Here is a 24,757-nt window from a genome sequence, read left to right as displayed (position 1 = left end):
GATAGCCAGATATGCTATGAAAACATGAATCCTAATGCGGTCTCCATTACCTGATCCCCATCTGGTCCTTTCAGCCCTGTAGTATCACACTAGCACTTGTTAGCATCCCCTGACTCCTCCCCTGACTAGCTTCAACACAAAGGAGCAGCAGCTCTCCTAAGAGTCTCACAAGTTTGCTGGTTAATCTCTTCCATTCCAAAGAAACTCGGTTTCAAAATGAGCTCAAAACCTCATCATTCCCTCGGGCCTCACTCACATTCCTTATGCCGAACCTCTATTTTGTCTTGGAGTTTGTTGACACGTCTCAGCTTCAGTCCTCTCGCGCTGCCATCGAAGGTCGACTGTTTGTCGCTCAAGCGTGTCCGTGCAGCGTTTGAGGTGAGATAAGTTCAGCCTTGGCCAGATAACGCTCTCTCCTCCAGTCACGGGACCGGAGAAGAAGTGGAAGTGAGGAAGGAATAACAACAGGCTGGAGACATGGCGTGTCAGAGTCCAAGTGTGAGGCAAAGATGGATGTTTATCCATTTGCTTCCACATATTGCGAAGCAACAAATCATTATTTTTCAAACAAGCCCGCAGGGTATGGAGTGAGGAGAAGGTCACGGCGCCAGAGAAAACAGATGCTTTATCTTGTCTTTACTTGATGTTTGGATTCTGATGGAAAACTTTTTGGCACTTTCAAACGATATGCAATTTAAATTAACTGACCTCCAAACAGGAGATACAAACAACACACGGGGCCAAAACTCAAAGATGATTCCGTAAGTTTCTTTTGTCGAGTAGCAACAGCTGGCACTGTTGTTGACACTGAATGAGGCGGCATTTTATTTTAGCAGCCTTCTCAGAGGCTAAATTTACAATATCTATGTCCAAGTTTAGCACAGAATCTGACTTCCACCTCTTGCCATCCATGTAAATGATACGCCGGGCTGGGTTCGGCCGCTGGCCCTGGACTTGGACACGTGTCCGTCGCTATCTACGGGCCGAAACTGAAGCAGTCACAGACTGGAGAGGGTGACTGCAAATGCAGACCAGACTCTTGCACGTTGAGTCCTCCAACCTGTGATTGGTTCGAGGCCTTAAACTTATTTTTGCTTTTTAAATCAACTGAATACCCCTCTCACTGAATATCAGGCCAAGCCATTGTGACTAAAATAGTAGACTCAACACGCTTTCTATTCTTACTCGGGGACCTTGAAGACGTTGGGAGTGTGTGAGAGGAGGGGCCGGGGATAGGGGACCATGTCACCCTGCCGTGTGGCTTTTAAAGGACAGGATCCGTTTGCACTTGAAACTGTCAAAACACTCTCGTGTATCGAACCAGCCAGGGCAGAAGAGCAACACAAACGTGTGTGTCGCACAGTCGCTCGTCCATCACTTCATGTGAACGACTGAAAAGCATCAGAAAAGGAGGGAAAGACCACAATAAATAGTTTTGATGTAAAAGTTAATTCACTGAAAAAATATGTCTCAACAGGAGAAACGATTGAAGAATGTTTCAAGATACTCAATAAGATGAAAGCAGACTGACTAAAGGCGAGTGTATCAAACTCAAAAATGCAACCGAGCTTAAGTTTGAAATACGTTCCACCAAGGAGGGTGAGCCAAAACAGAAATCAGGAGGAGAGGTTTGTATATAAGTTACAAGAGCTTCAACTGTTGCAGTGCATCATGACTAGTTGCGAGGCACATTCATTTAGTCAGAAATATGTCTCTGATATTCCATCTCGTCTTTTCATCTCCATCTTAAAGAGAGTTTGAAGGCGAATAGTTCACAGTCTGATGATGCAATATCTTGTGTAACAGCGCCAAGGGACACTGGAGAACTGGTTTCTCGCAGCGGGGAGGATTTAAGCAAGAAAACAAACGGCTACAAGTCATGGTCAGACAGCTTGTCGCTCAAGGTTTGCATAAGTTTCTGCTGACATTTCAACTGACATTTGCCAGTGCAATTTGTTTAAAGGAGTGCAGCCAAGCTATTAGTTGCCCGAGAGTTGCAGACATTAAGTAACTGTTGATTTATCAAATTAGGCAAAGACAGAAACTGTCGAAGGCTTTTGGCACAGAGGCTAAGGCATGACAGGTGCAAACAAAGGCAGCGGATCCAGACTCGACATCGAGAGACGCACAGTGGACCAAGAAGGCGTCCAACCCGTGCATTCTCAAGGCAGCCCCCTTTAACAACTGCAGGAAACACTGCACAAATCGCTTTTCAAATGTAAATCTGAAGATTCATTTTACGACAATAAAGTCATCTGCAGCATAGTGCGGACACATTTCACCAGGCCGACACTCAGATTCACAGCCCCGAGTCACTCAGGAACAAGTCCATTTTGACTGCCTGAATTACGTTACAAGACAGCTGTCATCTGCTACACTTTTTAATATTTCCTGTCCGTGCTTTTGCTCCTTGTTTATATGCAAACTCAGCAAGTCGTGAGAGCAGGCGGGCGAAATCGTGTCATGGCTCAGCTTTTGTGTCAGGTTTCATCAGGCAATCTAAGCGTGACTGCACTAAAACAACTTCACTGCCAAACAGCGTCTACCTGCCGATGGGCTGCGGGGCAAATGATCGCTACGGTGATGTCAAAACAAGCACACCCTCCGATTACTGGAGGGGCCCGGGAGCAAAAATGGCGGGTGGGACTCTGGGTTTTGTGTGAATAAGACAATCTCGTGGCAAAATAAGAAACGTGTTGGATAACAGGCGACTCAGGAGAGAACTTCTCCACATGTTAGCGGACAAACGTAAATATTTACTGAATGGCTGCTTTTCAGGCCCCTGGCTGTCCTCCGCTGAACCTGACCTCAAGTGGCCTGCTTGCATTACAACAGCATGTCATGCTATACTGAGCAGTTGAATTACAGCCTTCACTCTTACACACTGCGCTACACAAACACTTTCTCTTGTGTCATTTTGGCTTCTCCCTGCTTGGCACACAGGCGGAGAAATGCACCGCAAAACACAGTGTACTGTGGGAGGAAACTTCAGGATTCTGCAGCAAACCTTATCACCAGCAGCAATGGAGACATAGCATCTCTTGCGAAATCCCAACAACAGACCCGAAATAGAAAAGCTGGGGAAACAAGGAACACAGTGTTCCACTGAACATACCTTCATTCTTTCCAGGAACTTGCTTTCATTTTTTCTGAAATCTGAGATTGCTTTATGGCGTTAAATTCCTACTGGAATTAACTATTTTGAAAGTGCATGAAGGTTACGGAAGGTTCTGCTGGCTCGAGCACAGGCCCAACAAACCCTTCGAAGAGGAATACGTAACTTTGCACAGCACCACACACAGACACGACAGCAGGTCTATAAACTTTATGAAGAGAAGAAACCACCACCCACCCAGGCGTGGAAATACAGCCAACCGATTGGACCAACGAGAGTGGAGCCCTACATTACTGCGTTGTAACCCAATTATCAATGCCTCACATACCACATTTCCTTCAACTTTTAGAGGCCGCTTTTTAGGTTTCGATATCAAAACGATGACATTTGATGACGAAGACACATGCAAACAGACGGCAATATTCTCTGTTCTAAAGTGTCAAAGTCAAGGCCCGTGGCACAAATCGGTCCCGTCACTTTAAGAGGCCAGTGAGAAATCTAAATAAATCTTTAGCGTTAAACAGGCTTTTTTTCTTCAACCAGACATAATAAATGTTGACAATTCATTTGAAAAAGTTGAGAAGTGAACACTGATTGCATTGGAAGGTAAAATGATTTATGCTTTTGCTCTAATGAGAAAAAAAGTGGGACTTTTTTCTTAGGAGGCAGTGTCGGTGATGAAGGAGGACGACTTTTGTTCGGCCCAAAACAGACTGCGCCTCAATTGCTAGTGTAACTGAGATGGAAAACCTATTCCAATGTGTCATTAGATCAGCATCAGCTGACAGAAAAGAATATGCAATTTATCGTCTAAATGGAACGATGACAATACTAAGAAATATTGAATTTCCATCTCCCATCAAAACACCAGCATCGACGCCAACAGAAACATGATTTAAATAATGAATACTAATGTGATTCGTCCAACGTGGAGGCAAATCAGCAAAGTCTTATGCAAACTTGAACTTGTGCTTTTCGTTTCAGGTAAATGGAGACGGTTGGCTGCGTTCCTCAGACGATCCGGCACCGTAATCACCTTATCTGCACACGTGTATACAGGGCATGATAATAAAGGGCGGGGAAGTACGACCAAACAAAGTCATGCAAACAGTTCGACGGCATCTGATTAACCAGATGAGTGACGGGCGTCGCCAAGTCGGCACCCATCCAGCCACCTCTTTCACAATGAGCCATGAACTCACTGACCACTGAGCGAACCAACTTCCAATGATCATTTTTAATAACAGGCTTCTTCGCGAAACAAGCCTGCCTCAAGAGTTCTCGCAACCCCAGATTTATTTTGATCCATAAAAATTGCATAAGCTTTTTTTTTCCCTTCAGAGCATCTGTGAAATTATCCTGACAAAAGCCTCCAGTTAAGATTTAATTGCCCTGACGCTATTAAGTACAAGCACACAGCTAATATTTGGACACCTTGTCGAGCGTTGTTGGCTCGGCATCAGCGGTGTTGAAAGACGGAGGCAGATAATGATGGATGCTTGTCATTGAATAATTTGATGTTCTGGATACGTGTCAGGACGTGTCTTTTTAAGGCTAGATCAGGGTTGACTGAGGCCGAGAGAGAGTCCGACACTCTACTGTGGATCTTCATCAGAAATGGGACTTTTCTTTGGGGAGATAACTACTGCCAAATATAACACCTCGAGAGTAGAGATGAAAACCTTCTATGAATCTATAACACACATGTGAGTCATAGTCTAGACTAGAGGAATGTAATGAGTGAAAGATTTTTGACAAATATTTACAAATGGTTCATTATAAGGAGCAAAAAATTTTAAATTATGTAAACATAAAATTGAAATCAATATACAGGTAAAGTGCACCACAAGTGGATCACCGTGTTGGTTATGAGGACCTCCAAAGACTGGTGACTTTAACTTCTTAAAAGGGCTTGTAAAGAGCAGAAGGAAGTTGAAGAAATGACAATAAAAGGACTGTGATATGTCTTTGTGTTCTGACTATTTTGTCCAATGAAATAATGAGTGTTCAGAAAATATTTGGCGCAGAGTGAGGCTGAGTTTCACACTTGTCTGACTACAAATGCAAGAAAGAACACTTGATGAAACAAACTAAATCGATATTGACATTAAAGTCATGTGGCTGTTGGAGGGCCGTAGGTGGCCTCGCTGTACCTGACGTTGAATTACTAGTGTCATTGGAAATGGTAAGATGGTTCTCAGTCTTAAACAGCAGCAACAGAAAAGCCAGATTTAAAAGTGAGTTCAAGCTGTTGGTAAGCGACCACCTCCACTCCCGCTGGACACCTGAGAAAACATGACCTTGCAACGTGTGCACCGATACACAAATGACACCTCAGACAAGGGTGAAGGTAAAGACCAGGCATTAGAGCCAAATCTATTTTGGGACAGGCTCGCGCGTCCTCAGACGACCTCCTTGCTGAGTCTGACGCCGGGCGGTGTCTCGCAATTTTAGCAGTGGAGCCGGCCAGGCAGACAAATGACTTCCTCTGCATGGCGGCATTAATAATAAATAATGATGGCATCATATTTGCTACAGTCTTTCACTGTCATATTTTCAAATGGCCTGGTTCCGAATCACCTCTGCCGGTTCACCATATATCTAAATTGAATGAGGAAATTTAAACCTTGGATGAGGCACATTTGGTTCATGAATGTAAAAGTAACATGTCTGTTGTGACCGGAGGAAATATTTCTGTGAGTTCAGGAGTTGTCATAAATGATAACAAGGAAGAGAACGTTCATAAGAAGTATCAAACTTGAGGGCCCATTCCATTTTCAATGGGCCGCCAGAGCTGGAGTTGCTACACCACAATAGTACGACACTCAACTGAACAGATGTCTCCCTCAGGGCCAGTCAACATCAAGAGCACATTGTCAAGCAGCTATATAAATTGAAAACTAAAGTAACAGTGCATATTTTGGAACACTATTCAAGATTTTAAACAGCAAAGACAACTCCCATCATGCCTTGCAGCTCCTTAAAGGAGAGAAACGCAGCGCCAAGTCACCTCATCATAACCCCAAACTTGATCAATATAGTTTTGAAATGTCATATATCATTCTCTTAAGTTTCTTTTTAAAACACCAGCATAGACAGATTATTCATTAAAAATGAATCGCCTTCCTTCTGGGACATAAGATCTCAGATTGAGTTTGACCCACCGACTTATGGAAGAGGACTAATTAATCCAATGACTGGTTTTAACTAGAGTCTCATCTAAGAGACTGGTCCCGACATTTGACAGGAAAAACAGCATTAAATATGAATCATCGCTTGCCTCCCTATTGGTGGGGAAACTTGAATTTATTCTGCTTCTTTACACCAACTTGAGTTCACTTAATGAAGCTCAAGTGCATGAAAGCTGTGTTCCGCTTGCCGTCCGCAGACAGAATTTCCTCCTGCCAGCGCACATCAAGAGCACTCACTCTGAATAAACGATAATTATTATCAGTGGGAGGGGAGCCGCGCAACGACATTTCCCAGCATGCCAACAAAACATTATAATGAGGCCGCGGGAAGCTGCTGCTCTTACGGCGATGATACAGGTCACGCTGACCCTGAGGTTTGGACCAAAACATCCAGAGTGAAAGGGCGGGTCGCACAAGAATGAAAAGTCTTTAAGAGCCGAGCGCACATCTGTCTGACAGTCGCTCTCAGGAAGAGTGGACGCTCTCTTTGGTGAACACTCCTGAAACCTCACCTGATGGCTCCTGGTGTGGCTTTCTTCCACGGTGGGAGCCGCAGTAGGAGGAGGTGCTGGGGCTCTTCTCTTCTTCAGGTCCGACTTGGGAGACATTTTGTGGGGAGATGGGCTCGAGGGGGAGACGCCCGTCACAGAGTACGTGTCCTGGTGAAGGATAGAAAAGCTCAGACGTACGTTTGAATCTGGCCCATCAGACGATCATATAAAGACGAGGCCCTGGGGCCAAATTCGGCCCGCCAATAAGTTAATGAGGCCCACAAAATGGAGTCGTCTTCAAAACAATTTGATTTAGATCTTCAATCTTTTTCGAGAATCTTGGACACCGGTGCTAAAAAGTTGTCCACAAATACACACATACAGTATATATTCTTTAGCTCAGAATAGATCGCACATTCACATTTCCGGCTTTAAGTCTCGACTGACTGAACACCAAATGGATTATTGACATGTAGATATCAGAAACAAATGATCCTGATTTAATAAAAGTTGATGAAAATGTGACCTTAAATATTTAACATCATATAATTACTGTGATCTCATGTATAATTACAGTAATCGTCACTTCAATTAGAACTGACGACAGATTCAGACAAGTGTTGAGCGTCTCACTAATTTCGGAGGAGACAATATCTATTTTTTCACATTTTAAAAAGCCTTATGAAAGGGGGGCTGCTCCTGGCAGAAACTCACACACACACCCCCACGCACACACTCAGAATATCTGATCAAAGAGAGCCCAAAGTGCTCCTGAAAACGTGAACCTCCCCGTGGCTCGGCTTGGTACAGAGCCCCGGCACCACGGGGGAACCAAACCACGCCTCGCACCCCCATGATCTAAGAAAGGCAAAGTCTCTAAAAGCAGTTTAATTGATGCATTCAGACATTGGTTGGATTTGGCAGAACAAAAAGGAACGTTAAGTTCAGGTCATTAGAATTAATTGGGCCTAAGGTTAGAACATCTCACAGTGGGGATGGATGGGAAAGAGGACTTGGGAGGACTTGGCGGAGGGAACTACTCTGTCATGGAGGCCCCTTGTTCATAGACGAATATAACAATATTGACATCCAAACGACATTATTAATGAGGTCACGCTGAATCTGACCAGATAGAAATGTTCTGTTTCAAGCTTGATTTTTTTTTATTAGCACTTTAAATCCTGCATTTGTTTTTCATGTAACGACTGTGAGACAAGCAGTTTTTTTTTAAATTCACGTCCTATTTTGGGGGTGTTCTGAGTAATTTCATTGATATAAAACATTGACGTTGACCCTCACTGTTGAAGTGGACCTGACTTGTCAGAAATGATGATGTCCTTCAGCACATTTTTGCGATTCCTGACAGGAGCATTTACTTTCCATCACTTCTTCAAGAAAACTCTTTAACAAATTAGATTGGACTTTTGAGGACCCACTGTTTACATAATAAGGCAGCATAATTAAAAAACTCAAAAGAAAAAAGGGCCTGAAGGTGGTAGTTGATGCCTCGATGGGGTCATCATGTGCTGGTTGCTGAGAAACAAGCGTAACAGTGCAGCGGCTAAGATCAGAACAGAGTGGTGTCACTCTCGCTGATCTACAGGAGAGCAATAAAACACCAGACAGACGCTCACAGCCGAAGGGAAATGCAGGAAACAGCAAAGTAGACCCCGAAGACTCGAGCTGAGTGGGAAGTGATGTGATCCGTCCAGATCAATCAGCTTTCTAATTGAATTAAATGGAAAACATGTCCTGAGGTAAGTCGAAGACGCTGCCAAACACTGGCTCGTGCCTGCACAATCTAATTACAGAGGAAAAAATTGGGACATAATAGCTCTGCCACAGACTGAAACCCGTGGTCACGTGATTAAACCTGGAATATTGGATCATAGAACTGCGTCCAGTTTTGTTTAAGAGAAAGCAAGCAGCCTTTTTCATGATGATACATGCATTTTAAATCTGAACTTCGAGCTATACAGGAGAAACGTAGACGAATACTGCCCTCTAGGGGCGACAGCGGAAATGGTTAGCTTTCCTACGGTAACAGGAATAAAAGAAACCGAAGTTGAATATGGTGCATAAAAGTGCACTTACAAAAACACAAAAGGAAAAATGTGATTGATATTTTAAGGTGATTAAAGTTCATAAGCCATGTTTATTTTTCTACCCAAACACAAAGCGGATGATTCTCTGTTGCCTTTCACAGCGTCACTTTTATAATCAAAGAAAAAGCAGAGAAATTTGAATCAGTGTGGATAGACCTTTAGTGGAGTTCTTCGCTCAGGTGAATAATTATTCTAAACTTTCATATGAATGAAGAATGTAAGGTGGAGGATGTATTTCATATTATTTTTGTTTTTGTCATCGCATTGTATTAGTGTGCTGAATGTATAAGTTCAACATAAAACGCAATAAAAACCCTGTTTAAAAAAACCCGTCGCTGACTCACACATTGTGTTTTGCCATGTACATTATAGTAAATAGAAGACTGTTGTCTAAATGTTACAGCCAACAATACTTACGTTGGAGTGTGTGTCTGTATATCTGTCCATGTCCATAGTTTCAACAGTGTTAGGCGCCTCTCTCTGCAAACACAAGCAACGTGCAGCACAACACATGCATTCGGCAATCACGACACGAAAACATGCATCACAAAAGGTTGATCAATAATGGTGAGATGTGAGAAGAGAAAAGACGACAGTCTTACCCTCCTCGTCTGAAACAAGCCCAGGAAGCTTTTCTTCTCAGCCCGGCTCAAACTGGCAGAGCTGGAGTACGTGGAGTCTGGAGACATGAAGCACAAGCAGAAGTGTGAGGCTTTCAATGCATCGATGTCAACAAAAGGACACAGTTCTAAGGTTAGTCAGCACGAGAACGTTCGAGTCTTGGGCGGTAAGTTAGGCCGGTGTCCAGCAGAGAGCGCTATTGGTTCGTTCGAATTATGACTATTACTGTCATCTACCGCTTTTCACTAAAGCAGAGGAAGAGAGGATTAAAAATGTATCACACGATAATAACGGTAAACATAAAACTACAGAGACAAAAATCAGGTTAAAAATAAATACACTGAATGTTATGAGTTAATAAAATAAGACTGCGTTGTTAGTTGCCCATAAAGAAAATATAAGACGCGTGCTTTATGTAATGTGTGCAGCGATAAAATTCAGGTAAAGAGACCAATAAAAAAAACGCAATATGATAATTATAAATATTAAAATATATTCTTATGAACATATAGTAAAAACTATTTAGTAAAAACTAAATAATGAATAATGTGACTGTAATAAAATGCACACAGTCACATAAAGTAATAGTGTACATTTTAGTGAGATAAAAAATATTAGAGTGAAGAAAGAAACAACTTGTGAAGTTCGTCATTTAAAATGCACGTCACGAAAACCAACTCAGAAATGTAATGATAACAATGTTGACTCTTAATAAAGACAGTGTTAGTTCTCTTAAAGAAGTCATGGGTTAATGAGCAAGCAGCCCTCTAAAGGGTTAAAAAACATCTCAGTGGGGTGAGCCAACACAGAGAAGGGGGTACCTGGGTAGTTTAGAACCGGGGCGGAAGACATTTTAGGATGCAGAGCTGCAACAAAGAGGTTTTTTTTAACCATACTTTTTACCACTGATCCTGATATCTGTTGTATTTAGTAACACAGGAAAAGTGAGACAATAGGCACCAACAAGCTCACAACAATCATAGAAATGAAAAGTGTTGCGCTCTGCTGTTAAGACAGACGCAGCAGAGGCAGTGAAGATTTTTATGGAAGACAATTCCTGACCGAAATTTCAGGATTAATGAGATGAGACGAGCAGATACCAGAGATCTGTTGTATAACGAAGGACAATAAAAGTGGGAGGAAGCTTATGTCAGGTCCAAGAGTTCTGACAGTTGACATGTGTCTTCTGTCACTGAGAAGTGACATATACAGAAAAAGAGACTTTGACATATGAATATCAAACGAAAGAGGATAAAAAGGACACAATATTTGTCTTATTCAGAGCTCCCCTGCAGGTCATCACCACCCGTTCCACCCTGCCTGCACTTTCCTCATCACCACTCTTCATTTCTCTTTTTCCAAGAACTTCCTAACTAGAACAGCCAGCAACAGCTCTTAGCCAACTGCGTGTAAACCCAGACCTTACCCAGACTCTGGTCCAGGACGTAGACCTCCTTGATGCCCAGCTGGGTCAGAGACTGGTCCAGAGGCAGCTCGCGGTGGCTGATGCTGTCCCTCAGCAGCAGAACATGTGCAGGGTTGAAGTCGCACTTGTCAGCGATGACAGGTATCAGGTCCTGAAGTGGGCTCAGAGGGTTGACTCGTACCACTGCCTTCTGGTTCCCATGGTAGTTCACCATCAACCGCACTGTTTTCTGTTAGAGAGGAGAGCAGTTTTCAACTGAGGGCAACACTTTTAAACACGTATTGCATTTCTTTTTTTTAACTGAGTATCTATTTGGGAATGTTTTTACTTTCCTTTTTAAGGAGTTAAATTTAATATCACCCATGAAAACACTTCATGTAAGCAACTAATATGAGGCCAAACAGTTTTCTGTTTTGGAAAAGAAAATGGGAATAAGAACACACAGCAACATGCAAAAACAGAAATTACAACAGAAATGACTAAATTCAAATGATAAAAAATTGAGGTTATAATCAAAAGAAACTTCCAGACTGAGTCATACTTCACACATTAAAATATACTGATTTGACACATTTTTTAATTCAGGATTTTATTATTACTTGTCTGCTTTAGCATATTTTTTTTATTTAATTTTTAACAGCTTGTATTTTTTTTCTATATTTGATGATTGGGCATTAACAGTTAAATACCTTTAATTTAGTGAACTTCATTTTGACTAATGAGGGAGTAAACTGTAATGTAATAACTAAAACAAAAACAGGGGAATTGAAATTAAATAGGTGAGAAAACTGACTTGTGAAAAACAGCACTGTTGCTAAACTGTGATAAGCATTACTAATGTGAAGTAGACATGATCAACGGTGATACGGTGTGACACGAAAAATGATGTCACACACCAGCCAGAATCCAGGACCAGAGAGTGAGAGAACGTGGCGGAGGAGAGCAGAGAAATAATGCATGGTAACTAAAGGTAAGACGCTCATGAAATATTCAGACTGGAGGTGGAGTGTCGAGTTGAGGCAGTCAGAAAAGATGGAGGCACTTCAAAGACAGAGAGAGTGGTCCAGCTGGAATTAAAAAGAGTCCCAGTGTCACCACAGTCTTACCTTGGCAAGAGACCTGGCTGGTTTGGCTGGCCTAGTCCTCTGCCAGCGTTCAGGCGAGAGTCACAGGTGGAGCGTCATTACTGTGACCGACTCCTCACGCGCACAATACAGCACATAGACCCCAAACCTGTCTCACCTCTGGCACTTTGGGCGCCGGCCTGCGCGCTACCTTCTCCTCCAAGACTTTCTCTTTGATGAGGACTGAGGCCACGTCCAGGGAGCCCAGCAGAAGGTTGGGCTTGAAGCCCACACAGTGTCCCTCAGGTGAGTAGAGTTCCAGGGTGTGCAGGGCCGGGTTGAGGTGGAAGCGGCTGCACAGCTCCACCAGCAGGTCCATCAGTGCCTTGCTGAGAGAGGGAGAGAGAAAGTGAAAGGGGAGGGAGGTTGGGAGAAGTATATAAAGTTACAACGACAAAAGAGCTTCAGATGCAGTTCAATCTACTGTATATACGTGTGTTCTTATTCCTATTTAGTTCTTTGTCTAGTCACTGACTACCTTAAGGTCTAGTTGGCTAATAATGTGAACAGATTTAAAAAAATATACACAAAAAATATATGTGAATTGATGGAAACACTTTCTTGTTTTGAAACTTTACATATGAATTTCTCAAAATGTCCGTTGTGAACGTTTTGGGTCCCAATGGTCATACAGCCTCAGCCATTCCTCCTCTAAATGCAGATAGTGCTAAGAGAACGATGATGTCACAACTAGTCGACTACCGAACCCGTCGACAACTCATTTATTGGTTGATTACAGTTGAATATGTCGACGACTCATTGCAGCCCATGACTCAGTTAGTTTATTGACGTAAAGATAAAAATATTTTCTGTCTGTCTCATCCACTCTGCAGCTAAAAACACACTGAAAACAGAACAAAAAGAATAAACTGTTTTGTCCTGTGGCTCACACAGGAGAGACGTCTATAGTAAAAGCTGTCAATCACCGGATAAAGAGGCAGAGTCACAGACTCCGGAGCTTTCTGGGAACACACGGATCAGATGACAGAGCAGAGATAGAGCTACAAAGGATCTCGCTGACAACCAGCAACAAACTAAAACATCCCACATTTCCTGAGCGGGTTTAAGTCGTGTCCTCAAACATCACCTGGACCTTGGACTTGCTTTTATTTGTGTCATTATCATAGGCATATCAAAGGCAACAAGTCAGGGTTGCCGTCTTCAGACCGGCCAGATGAGAGACTAGGTGGAGCCACACTTTGGGAATAAAACTGCTTGTGTCGTCACATGATGCTTTTATTGAACAAAGGTTGAAATTTAACTGAAGGAATGCTGCATCACGACATTGCTGCGTGATGGTGAATGAGTTATAGTATAGAGTATATGTCCATGCCAGAGTGGAGATCTGCATGTTATCTACATTGTATCATAGATAAGTTGGAAGGAGGAAGTATAGATTGAGAAAATGATACATAATTTCTATCAGAAATGAGGAGATAAATGCAATAAATAAGTCAGGGCACAATATCTACTGACACTGTTGAGAGTGTTCAGCAAATAACGCTGCAAAGAGACACGTAAAATCAATCATTACGTCTGTTGTATTATTGAATTAGTTTACTTCATTACATTAAGAAAAACAGATACAATGAAAAAAACTATATAATATATATATATCGCTTTATTTTGTTTTAGCTTCAATTTTTTTTAAACTATACATATTAAGATAACTGAGATAAAATCAATAAATATGAGCGCAAAAACACAAGGAAAAAAAAGGCAAAACCGTGTAAAATTTTAACAGAATAACGTGAATAGATGAGTAAATAATAAGATAATATGAATTTATATGAGATCATTTGAATTGTTTTAACGGTCAATAACCACACAGCTATAGTGAGTAAGTGCAACTTCATCTTCATTAAGGCTAACTGATAATCCAGTTCCACCACCTTCCCTATGTGTGTGAACACAAATCCACACGGTGCATTCAGGAAGTAGACCTCTAACCAAAAAAAACCTTCTGTCTCAAACGTACACATTTCTCACATGAGAACAATCCAAAGCTTGGATGTTATATCCTGAGGCTCGCCAGGGTTCACGCTGCCATAACAGTCGCAGAGTCACTTATGGAAGGCAAATCATTGTTGTGCGGTCTGTGTTAACACAACAAAGCTCGACCAACACACAGGCATACACATTATTTGGGATGAGAACAAATGATTATCCAAGAGGTTGGAGCAAAGCCCACTTCTCAACTCTAGCAGGAACCTGATTATGACCAGCACTTGGTCACCACCATCACCAACAAACCCCTGCACGTGTTTCCAACTTTGGCAGGATTTTCGGTCCCCACAAAGAAAAAGGCTCATTAGGGCACAAGAGCGTAAACAGCGCGGCTTCCATCTGTGCTCTATCTGGGACAAAGCGTTTGCTGAGATTGGGAACCAGAGCCCTTGATGAGGCCCCACGGGCACAGCAGCCCCAACAGATCTGAAACCTGGCCCGTCCGTGTTTCTCTGGGATTAGCGAAAACACTGTAGAATAATTCCAATATGCTCTGCTGCTCCTCTAGGCCTCCTCCTTCCTAAGCACATTCAATGAACCTCCAGCCACACCCCCCCTCATGTTTACCACATCGATGGCCCTCATTGCTCGTCTTCCTCTTCTTCATCTTCAACACTGCCTCTCCAAACCATCTGTCCTCCCTAACCTCTCCTTGCCCTTTAATGTCACTCCCAATGAGAACCTCAGTACCTTCATCTCTGACTCATTTATCTGTGACTCCTGAGTCTCCACCTGTGTGACTCACTCACCGTCCATCCGCGGTATGAGAGGCCCGGCCGCCTCCTGGCAGCCTTAACTGTAGATCTACAGTTTGCCTCAGGATGTTCTCTTTGGTGTCCACGCCTGACGTCCCGCCATCTTCAGGAGTGTTGCTTCTAGGCATGCGGCGCGGAGTCGGCTGAGGTGCCTGCTGCGGCGGAGGAGGAGGGGCTCGACCCTTCATTCTCCGGCTGGTGGGAGAAGAAATGATCACTTTTAAGTTTGGTGCAAAAATGACAGAACAAAAAGCAAAGTTGATGAAGGAAGATCAGCGAGGAGGACTCGCCACTGACGGGTGAATACTGGCAGTTAACTAGCATCAGGTCATAGTGAAGGGAAACACTGAGTCTTCCCTACAACACATTCCCAGTGTTGTAGGAAAACATTGTTCAGTCTCACTTTATTCCTTGTTAATGACATACTCACTCATTCAGTTAATGATTTTCCCCAGTACATTTTAAATTACTATTATTACAAAATAAAACCAATCCATCTGTCTGATAATTTGATAATTAAAACATAAAACAAAAAACTTTTTTTTTCAATCCTTCTGACAGCAACATACTTCATACCTTCACTTAAGACTTAACCGTTTGAACCATTTCAACTTCTATTTCTATTTGTACAGACTGGAAATATGTTTGTCATATTCTCTCATCATGCAAAAATAAATTGGTACTGATATTTTTAAATGTGTCCTATACATTTTTATTGTAATCATATTTACATTCCTGCACACATTTTCTTGAAAAATTTAGCATTTATTTATGCTTTTTAGAATCAATATAACATACATCAGTTCCTCTTTAAAAATATATTTTCACTTTCGCTGGCCAGATGTTTTTTTATTCATTTATTTTTCATTTTTGAAAAATAAAACACTGGAAAATGAAATCATATGTCATCCATGGTGCCTTTACGGATAATATTGCGAGTTGCTTCTAAACTATTACAGCTTTGCTAAACAACCATATTTTTGTACATGTTTGTGTTACTTTAGTTATTGCTACAGAAACGGTTTGCTGTATTATCTGACAGTACCTTACGTCAACCAGCAAATTTAACGTCAACGAAAGCATTTTTCCAAAACCGATATAATCAAACCCAGTGTATCTTCAGACTATCACTGATCACTTTACTCTTCTAACAAACCCATTTATATCTTTCGCACCTTCACACTCTTTCTGCTCCAACACAAATATTTGCTTTTGATAAGAGCGCAAAACAAATCCACACTTACGTCAACAGCGGCCCTTGACTTGATTAAACGTTCCTAAATATCAAGTGGGTCCCAAGGATTCATAACACTGTACGAGAGGCGCCTGACTCCGCCAAGGTTCTACTCCCAGTCTAAAGGGTGAGGGAAGAATGCACCAGCTCAGTGGCTGGACCTTAACCTGGATCCAGTTAACCATTAACAGAAAGGTCGGATATCAACCCTTGCGCCCACGAGACCATTGACTTATTATGAAATCAGCCATTAGGAGTGACATCCAGACAATGTCGCTCCTCTGATAAATTATATTCACGTGATTATGATTCACTTAATTCTGGAAATAGTAAGGCTTAAAGACTGACGTCTTTGGTGGTAATGTTATTTACTTTTCTACATGCCTCAAACTGAATTCAATTCATGCGTTTAAAGCTCTTGAGGGCCATTTAAAATGACTCCTCAGGTATGAGCCGCCCCCAGAAAGCTCCTCCATATTGAAACAGTGAGACCTGGGTCTGTCCCGGGGCTCCCTCCCTCTTGCCCAGAACAATTCACTTGTCACTTGTGTTTTCAGGAGAAATCCTGTCAAAACGCCTTGACCAGTGGCTCTAATCTGAGTCTCTCTGGGATGCTGGAGATTCTCAATTTCACCTTAAAAGATTTCTACCTTAAGTTCCTTTCATTTTAAAGCGACAAACTCGCAACATGGTCTGATGTTTGGTGTGAGTCTGTTTTACCATCAGCTCTCACTCTCTCTGCCTCGCTTTCGCTTCACTAACTCACACAAAGACTCTTTTAGCAGCTCCATCTCCCACTGACTCAGAAAGAAGCACAGGGAGGTTTTTTTTTTTTTAAAAAGCCAGCTCTGGTACCAGGGAGAGTGAACTGGTGGGACTGAGTTACAAATGGACTCGCACTCTCCACTGCTAATGGACCGCTCGGTACCAAAGGTTTGTTCGCTTGACTAACCAGCAGTGGAAGGAGTCCCGTTTCAGAACACCTCACAAAATCCTCCATACAGTATGCAGTGAAATACCAAAAGATTATTAAATGCTTTCAAATGATTAATGGGACATTAATTCATTGTTAATTGTTCAGTCAATAACACGCAAATAAGACAGGAATGTAAAGGGAAGCAGCTGGTGAAGAAGAACTCTGCCGACCAGTCGTTCTATTTTTGACTTCCGGCCTCTTCAACGGATTTGTTACCGAGTATATTTACAGTGTGCATGACTCCCCAAAATCTGGACCAGAGGGCACGTCAAGCTGGATCCAGACAGTCGCCATGTCAAACCAAACTTTGGCTTCCTGTAGATCTGGGATCAAATGAATATTGAGAAATTAGGTAAAGCAGTGATGCATAGAACATTTGTTTTTGGCGGCAGCGCCGCTGGTAAAAGAGCGTAATTGGAACTGTCGTAACACGTTTTTCATTCAGGAGCACATCACCTGCTTTTTGCTTCAACAAAACCAACCTGTTCTTCACATCTTGTCATTTCTGACTGGCGACTGACAAACTTGACCAATTTAGCAAACTGTCAAGCAACATGTTCAAAGCCCTAAAAGAAGGTTTAGGAAGTGAATGAAACCGAGAGTGACAGATTCTATACCTAAAGATGGCATCGCTTGAAACAACCACAGAAACAAAGGTCTACTATTCTGTAATTCCGACGAGGAGGGGACATCATTTCGACCAAACACAGGCTTGACCCACATTCAGCTGATGAATTTGGAATCACAGCAACTGCAGCGAAACCATACGCATATTAAATAATACTATATGTGTCCCACTGTTTATCTGCCCCTTTACTGCAGACCTGGGAGGCTGTTCCTGGAGTCGGATGATTATGGTTTCTTCGAAAGATGGGCCCCCCGTGTCACCATTCACGACTCAAGAGTGATTGGTGCAGCAATGCAGATCATGCTGGTTCTGATGAAAGTGGGTCGGCCTCAGGCTCAAGAGCGATGGCGTCCCCCGATGCAAGGACGGTGGCCTCGCCTTTTGTTGCTTTTATGGGCGTTTGGAGTTTGAGCGAGCAGCGCCCCAGACCATGGCAGCACTATGAGGACCATGAGCATTTAATTCCTCTAGTTTTTCACCTTTCAACCAAAAAACATTATTATTGATCAGCTAATATTTATTTGTGTAAATTCATCACACTGTGTTTTCTATGTTTTCTAGTAAAAATAAATGTGATTACAGAAAATATTGTCATATTATAATATGTCATATTCTAAAGTACCAGTTTAAGTAATATAAGAGTTTGCCTTTTATTTGCTTTGTTTTTAAAGAACGTAAAAAACAACCCCAACCATTCCTCTTCTATTCATACTTCGGATTTCCTCCCACAGAAGTTCCATTATTGAGAGTATGACTAGAATATAAATTGTCATGTGAATGGAAATGTATGACTCAGAGAGTCTGTTCATCCATTTCCAGTGAGCTACAATATTTTAACAAAAATTATTTTCAGCACGCAATCCTGGCGAGGCAGTAAACTTAAACTCCACAGAAAAGTAAATGTTTAACTGGAATTCACACCTGCAGTAGGTGTAAAAAACGAAATAACCAGCCTTTCTTCGTTTTTGGCCGTGGACTGCGAACACTTGTGGCCGGCGTGCACCACACACACACACACACCCAGTGACACACACAGCCCTGTTACCTTGCCAGCATATCCTTCGGATACCATGGTGTCTCCATGGCAACCTATATTTACACCACTTGACTGCAGAAGAGCGCGGCGCTCAGTTAAGTAGCAGCTGTGAAGTTTGAATGCAGACACACAGAGAGAAGAGGCGAGCGAAGGACTGAGGAACAGAGAAGATAGGAGTTGAGAAAGTTGAGTGAGTGGAGCACAAAGCGGAGAGGTCAGCCCAGATCCAGGCAAACAGCAAGTGGGGAGGCTCAGCGAACACACAAGCAGTCACCGAGCTCTACTTTTCCAAAAACATTTCGATTGAGTACTTCGGGGTCTTGTTCACGTGTGAGGGGTGGGGGAGGAGGAAGATCTGAAACAAGAGTTAGATAGATTGATCAATTGATTGATCTCCTCTCACACACAAAAAATACTATGACATCACTGAGTGACTCCACCCGTGACTGGTCAAAGCCTGACTCACTTCCAAGGATATGTTAATTCACATCTTGTTCAACCACCTGAGAGCATTTTAGCACATGTTTATTTAATGTAGGCATTAGCACACTGATGCTGTCTAGATCAATATAATGTGAGCTGTCTGCTCTCAACTCAAGCACCACATATGAACAGAAGATCACACTTTATTTCAGCTTGTTGACACTAGTCTTTGAGCGATCTGAAGTTGTTAAGGCTCGTCCCCCCTGCGATCCACGAGTATCTGTTTCACATGTACTTGAAAGCAATGACTCCTCTGTCGAGACGAACTTCCCTTTGCCACCCTTGTCTCTCATATGACACCGGCTCACTGTTACCATTGTGAGTCATAAGATGATAAAAAATAAAAAATAGCCAGGAAGCAAACACATGGCATGTTTTAATGTGTTGTTATTGAATGAGAAGTGAGAGGAATGTGATCCCAAATTGGGTTGAGGATAAGGACCTCAACTTTCTGGGCAGCAGAAGAACTGAAATAGAAAGATCAAGTTTGAGCAAAGGTGGGTGTTGATAAGATTATCTCCACAGACAGGAGCAGTTTCATGTCATTTATATTGACACATCAGGAGTAAAACAGTCGCAAGATTCCCCCTTTAGTTAGAAGGACATTGGTGTAGCAACAACTGTAGGGATAAAGCCTGAACTCCACCCATTAAAACAACAAGAACACACCGCCTCCATCTGTTAAGGCCACGTCCATGGCGCATCAGTTGCTGCGACGGAATCCCTGCGTCTGAACTTGACTTGTCTTCCTCTATGACAAACCCGCATGCCACAGAGGCTCACAAATGACAGCGGCTTTCCAGAAATAAATGGGAGCCGTCTATAGCAGCTGCATAGCACACACTGTAGAGGCCGCTGGCAAACACAGCGGCAGGCGTTTCGGACAACACAGCTGACGACAGACAAACACATGTTGTCTGCAGAGGAACCGAAGTGAGAACATCAGTGGGCACATCACATGGTGTCTGAGAATTGTTTACAAAGTTGCACTCCACAAGCAGGCCACTCACACCGACAACTAACTATCTGCAACTATGCATCCGCAGGTAATTCATGAGGAATTCCGATCACTCGTTGGTCCTCATAAATATCCATCCCTCGTATGCCTTTGGTCCGTCACTGGCGCCAGGATATGAATCCGCATCACTCCCATCCTGGCCTCTTCCCACGGACTCCAGTCCAGGTCAGATTTATATTTTATATTCTTATCTTTGTGATCAAAGCGCTTCCACTTACATAAGCAGAGGCTAGGTCATTAACCAGGTCGTTTTTTAAATGGCTCAAAGCTATCAATAATAAATAAATATTCGAGGAAACACAATGGAACAAGGATATTGATTTGCAACGAGGATCTCATGCTTAAAAATATTATGTCTTTTTTTTGCAGACATAATAAAAAAAGGCCAACTACTAACAGAGGAGGAAACAAATAGTAATATCACAATAATGGGTTCATCCCAACGTGATAATACATATACTTGAGTTCTTGGTTAGAATAGGAAAGTAATAATAACTTCAAGTGTGGAGTGTATTATGAACCTGCTTCTGAAATTCTGTTGCGGCCTATAAATATGCATTTAACAGGCCAGATGTGGCCCGTGGGCCTTGAGTTTGACATCAAAGAGTGGTTGTCATCAGAGCACAATTTAATAGTCAACAAGTGGTTGGAATTCCCAAAATATAATCATGGAAAATGAGCTATTTCCACATCAATGTCAGCGGGGAATATTTGGGTCAAACAATATAAACAATGTCACTCATTAAAGAACAACAGACAGTGAAAGGTAAAGCAAAACAAAAACAAAGTTTCCTAACAGCGAAGGCAACAATGCCCGGCTCTGTCACTGAGCCATTAAAAAATCAGGAACGTCCCAGAAGCAGCTCGGAACCTCCAGCATCCACACCCTCTCTATTTTAAACAGTCTGGTGTGTGTGATGAATGCAGATACTACCGGATACGTACTGTACCCCGGCCAGAAATGCATCGCCTCAGATACACCCTGTGGCTGATATCATCTTACACTCCAGTTATATTTATACCTCATAAAAACAAAGCTTCGGATGAAAGTGAAAAAGTAAAACACGGCATTGAACTCCATAAAACTTCTGGGTCCAAGGAGACATGTGAACAAATAAATGATTAATCTGCAGAGATGTTGAGGTGCTTGTCCTCGATGGAGCAAAAGGCGATCTGAACGTTTAGAGAGCAGCAATTATCTCTGGGTGTGTGTCGCAGATAAACACTGCTATTCATAATGCTACACTGTATTTATCTGTAAGATCTGCAACTTCCTGTGGCACACGTTCAGTTAAGTCATATGTTTTGACAAAGGAGAGGAGAAACTGTCTTCCAGCGAGTGAGAAAGCTCTTTTACGTATGAGGTTTGACGTCACAGCAGAAACAGGAAAGGTCTGTTAAACTCTTAACAACTCAAGGAGACAAATAAACAGCAGTCAAAGCTGGAGGAATGTGGCAACTTCAGAATTTCACTGCTTTTAATTCAGCCACTTCCTGATGGGAGTAAATGCTAAGGTTTATAAGCAGCCCACATGAAGGCAAGCTCTGGGTCTCTCGGCTCAACACATCGAGCCCAGACATGAAAAGGAAAACAAGAGGCCGCTAATTAGGAGCAACACGAGCTCAGAGAATAGGAAGTAGGAGTAGGAATCATTACTTAGCAGATCGGTACAACTCAGAAGTCACACCATCAACTGTGGCATCCCCTTTGAACCTCCACTCAGAGTGATGATGCAGACCCAGGTCCAAGACAATGGCAGTCTTTACACAGATAGAAATGTCAAACACCACCAGGATAAAAGGGCATCTGGCAGCGTCCTTGTTGGGGCCGAGCCAAAACCCTCTGCACCGTGAAAGTACTTCTACTTGAAGAACAAGCACCGAACCTTGATCCACAGAAGATGTTTGGAGAGCATGTGTCTAACTGGACTGAAACAGCTGCACGACAGAGCAACTCGAAAAGATAGATAATTCAGGCAATGAATTCCTAGAGTAACACGACTGGTAGCACCAAGACTGGAACCTCAACCTGGACCAGATGAGAGGGACGGAGGACACGGTTCACAGCAGTTCCAAATTCAAACACTGCCTGAGTAACGAAATTAATTTAATCAGCTTAGAACGGCATGGAGTTCTGTTGCACGCATGACAGAGTAGAAACACATTTTAAAAGTGCAGTATTAAGTACAGGTTTCTGACATGCTCGGAGCTCAATCATCGCAGGAGACACCAGAAAATGAGTCCTTTTTGGCTTTAAATATTAATATCAGTCTTTGACACACCTATGAAGCCAAAGCAGGACCAGATTTAAGACGCCCTATACCCCCAAATATGACCTGGGCAACTTGAAGCATAACGTTATATAGTCTTAAACTGGGCATTTATAACAATAATCAGAATTGGAAAAACAGTATGCCTCAATATCCTGTGTGAGGAAAAACATAATTAAATGCGTTATGTTACAAAAGATAACCTGATTTTTTTTTTTTTTTTATCCTTTCAGAGGTGCGGTTTCGAGTCAGACAGAGCTAGATCTCATGGGGACTATTTACATACGGGTTTATACGCATTGTTGATCGATCGGAAATCATGGAAACGATTACTCAGGTATCAGGTAACACTGATATTAATGTTGGCCACGACTCCTAAATGACAAACCGAAAACATGACATGCGATGTCCCAAACTTACCCGAGAGAGTGAGAGGAGAAGTCGGTCATTGCTGGGATGAGTTCCGATTCCAAAACCTTCCGCTTCTAGACTCCGTCGTCATCCATGGTGAAACCACCTGCGGAGCAGCATATCAATAGGTGACTGCGCTGGTATTTCAACCAGTTGGCAGAAAAGGTGTCTCCTAACGGTCCAGCAAGTGAGAGCTCGGAAATGACTGCGGCGTCTGTTAGAGACGTAAAAGTAAAGCAAACCAGATCCACGATGGTTCTGAATTAAACACTGGGGTGTTGGTGAAGTGAGTCGTACCATACTGGTGAAGCGGGTTACTTGTCAAATCCACTTGCAGTAATCTTCGTGTCCGCCGGCGGGTTCGCCTCAGTTTCACCTGCTGTCGAGCTCACGTAAGTGCAGCCATTAACTTCCGGTTACAAGCGGGGCAGCAAAATAAAGTAGTTGCGAATCAAATCAAATCGTGACAGGGATGAAATACAGCCACATGGAAGCCAATACAGTTTATTTGAATGTATCATTTGCTCACACAGTTCCTTCTTGGAAATTGAAGTATGTGAGGGTGAAAACAACTTGAGTCATCGCTCGCCTTTTATTGTGTAGAGGCTCTTACCATTTCCGCTGGTTAGCGCGCGTGTAACTTTCCACGGCTCCCGCTATCCCGCCTCCGTCAGCAGATCCCACGCCAATCATCCTCAGTGGGAATTCAATAAGCGCCAGCTGGAGAGCAGGCGACGGTCCCTGAACACAACACCGACACCGAAGCAGGAAAAGAAACTCCCGTTGCGATCTAAACCTTTTCATTTATTAAGCTGAAAAATATATGAAGTAAAGTGCTCACCAGACATTGCAATTGTTTACTACACATTTGTATTTCCATTTTCAAGCTTTTTAAGTCGCTACTATCTGCGGTGGTCCTTTTCCTGGCCACTAGGTTTCGCTGCAGGATCATAAAAAAAAAGACCTTCGTTAGTACTAGTCGCAGCAGCAGCAGTAGTATTAAAACAAATAGTAGAAAACTTGATATATATTTTTTAGAAGGCGCGTTATTTAAGGGGTGTTATAAAAGAAGAGCAAAAAATGTATATTTACCAAACCAGAATTCAAGTAGAACCTTTTAAATAAACACAATTGATAGATTAATTTTATCTATTGATGACGTCTCCCCAATATTAATTTTTTTGTCACCCACAATTCTGAGGTTGAACAAACACCATTTTGCATTGAACACTATTTTCTGACGCTGCCATAAAACCTGCCCAAATAAACACAAGGCATGACATGTATGTACTGTGTTACAAAAGGCGTTTGAGGTGCCATTTTGAATATGTTTCTGTTTGGTATCATTGATCATTATCAAACTCTGAGTTCACTTCTCTTTTTGAGACTCACAGCAAACATCTCAGAGCATCAGACTGCAGACAACAAGAGTCACTTTCAAGGAAAACTCAGGTTATTATGAATTGATTACTGTCTTATTATTATCTGTTAAAATGAAACATGAAATCAGGTGGCTAATAATTGGTGCGATGATAAATATCAATGGCAAATTAGACGGATCAGTAGTTGAATGATTGATGTTCATTTTAAACTAAATTTAAATGGAATTACCAAATAATTAAAATATATTATTGAAATACAAATTATTTACTTATTTCATCATTTTAAATGCCTCAAAAAGGGATGTGTTAACAAGTAACAAGATTTTTATTCTGAAAATTCTGCTGGAAATTCTATTTTTACAAGATTATTTAAACATCAGTCAAAAAAAATGCTACTTTCACGTACATCTGATATAAAAAAATCTATTACAGTAAATCCATCACTTTGTTTACAAGAAAACAGAACACAGCAATATTAATCAAC

General features: G+C 42.2%; 1 protein-coding gene across 3 annotated transcripts in view; it reads right to left on the bottom strand.

Moving 5' to 3' along the window:
• Positions 1-24,757, bottom strand: part of cobl (cordon-bleu WH2 repeat protein) — a 47,837-nt gene that overhangs the window by 13,444 nt on the left and 9,636 nt on the right. Inside the window, exons 4-12 of one of the 3 annotated variants that reach the window (XM_053886956.1) lie at positions 23,189-23,831; positions 22,901-22,997; positions 14,830-15,030; positions 12,192-12,402; positions 10,950-11,178; positions 10,345-10,389; positions 9,505-9,581; positions 9,320-9,382; positions 6,819-6,965 (exon numbers count right to left, since the gene is read on the bottom strand). In XM_053886956.1, the coding sequence (XP_053742931.1) occupies positions 6,819-6,965; positions 9,320-9,382; positions 9,505-9,581; positions 10,345-10,389; positions 10,950-11,178; positions 12,192-12,402; positions 14,830-15,030; positions 22,901-22,929 (1,002 nt within the window). In that variant the 5' untranslated portion in view covers positions 22,930-22,997; positions 23,189-23,831. Of the gene's footprint in view, positions 1-6,818; positions 6,966-9,319; positions 9,383-9,504; positions 9,582-10,344; positions 10,390-10,949; positions 11,179-12,191; positions 12,403-14,829; positions 15,031-16,079; positions 16,425-22,900; positions 22,998-23,188; positions 23,832-24,757 lie in introns of those variants that run through there. The other 2 variants (XM_053886958.1, XM_053886957.1) reach the window with 2 other exon arrangements.

Source organism: Synchiropus splendidus, chromosome 15 (assembly GCF_027744825.2).
Source record: "Synchiropus splendidus isolate RoL2022-P1 chromosome 15, RoL_Sspl_1.0, whole genome shotgun sequence".
Taxonomy (NCBI): Eukaryota; Metazoa; Chordata; class Actinopteri; order Syngnathiformes; family Callionymidae; genus Synchiropus; species Synchiropus splendidus.
Note: the sequence above shows the minus strand (reverse complement) of the source record. Positions and strands in the feature narration are given on the sequence as shown.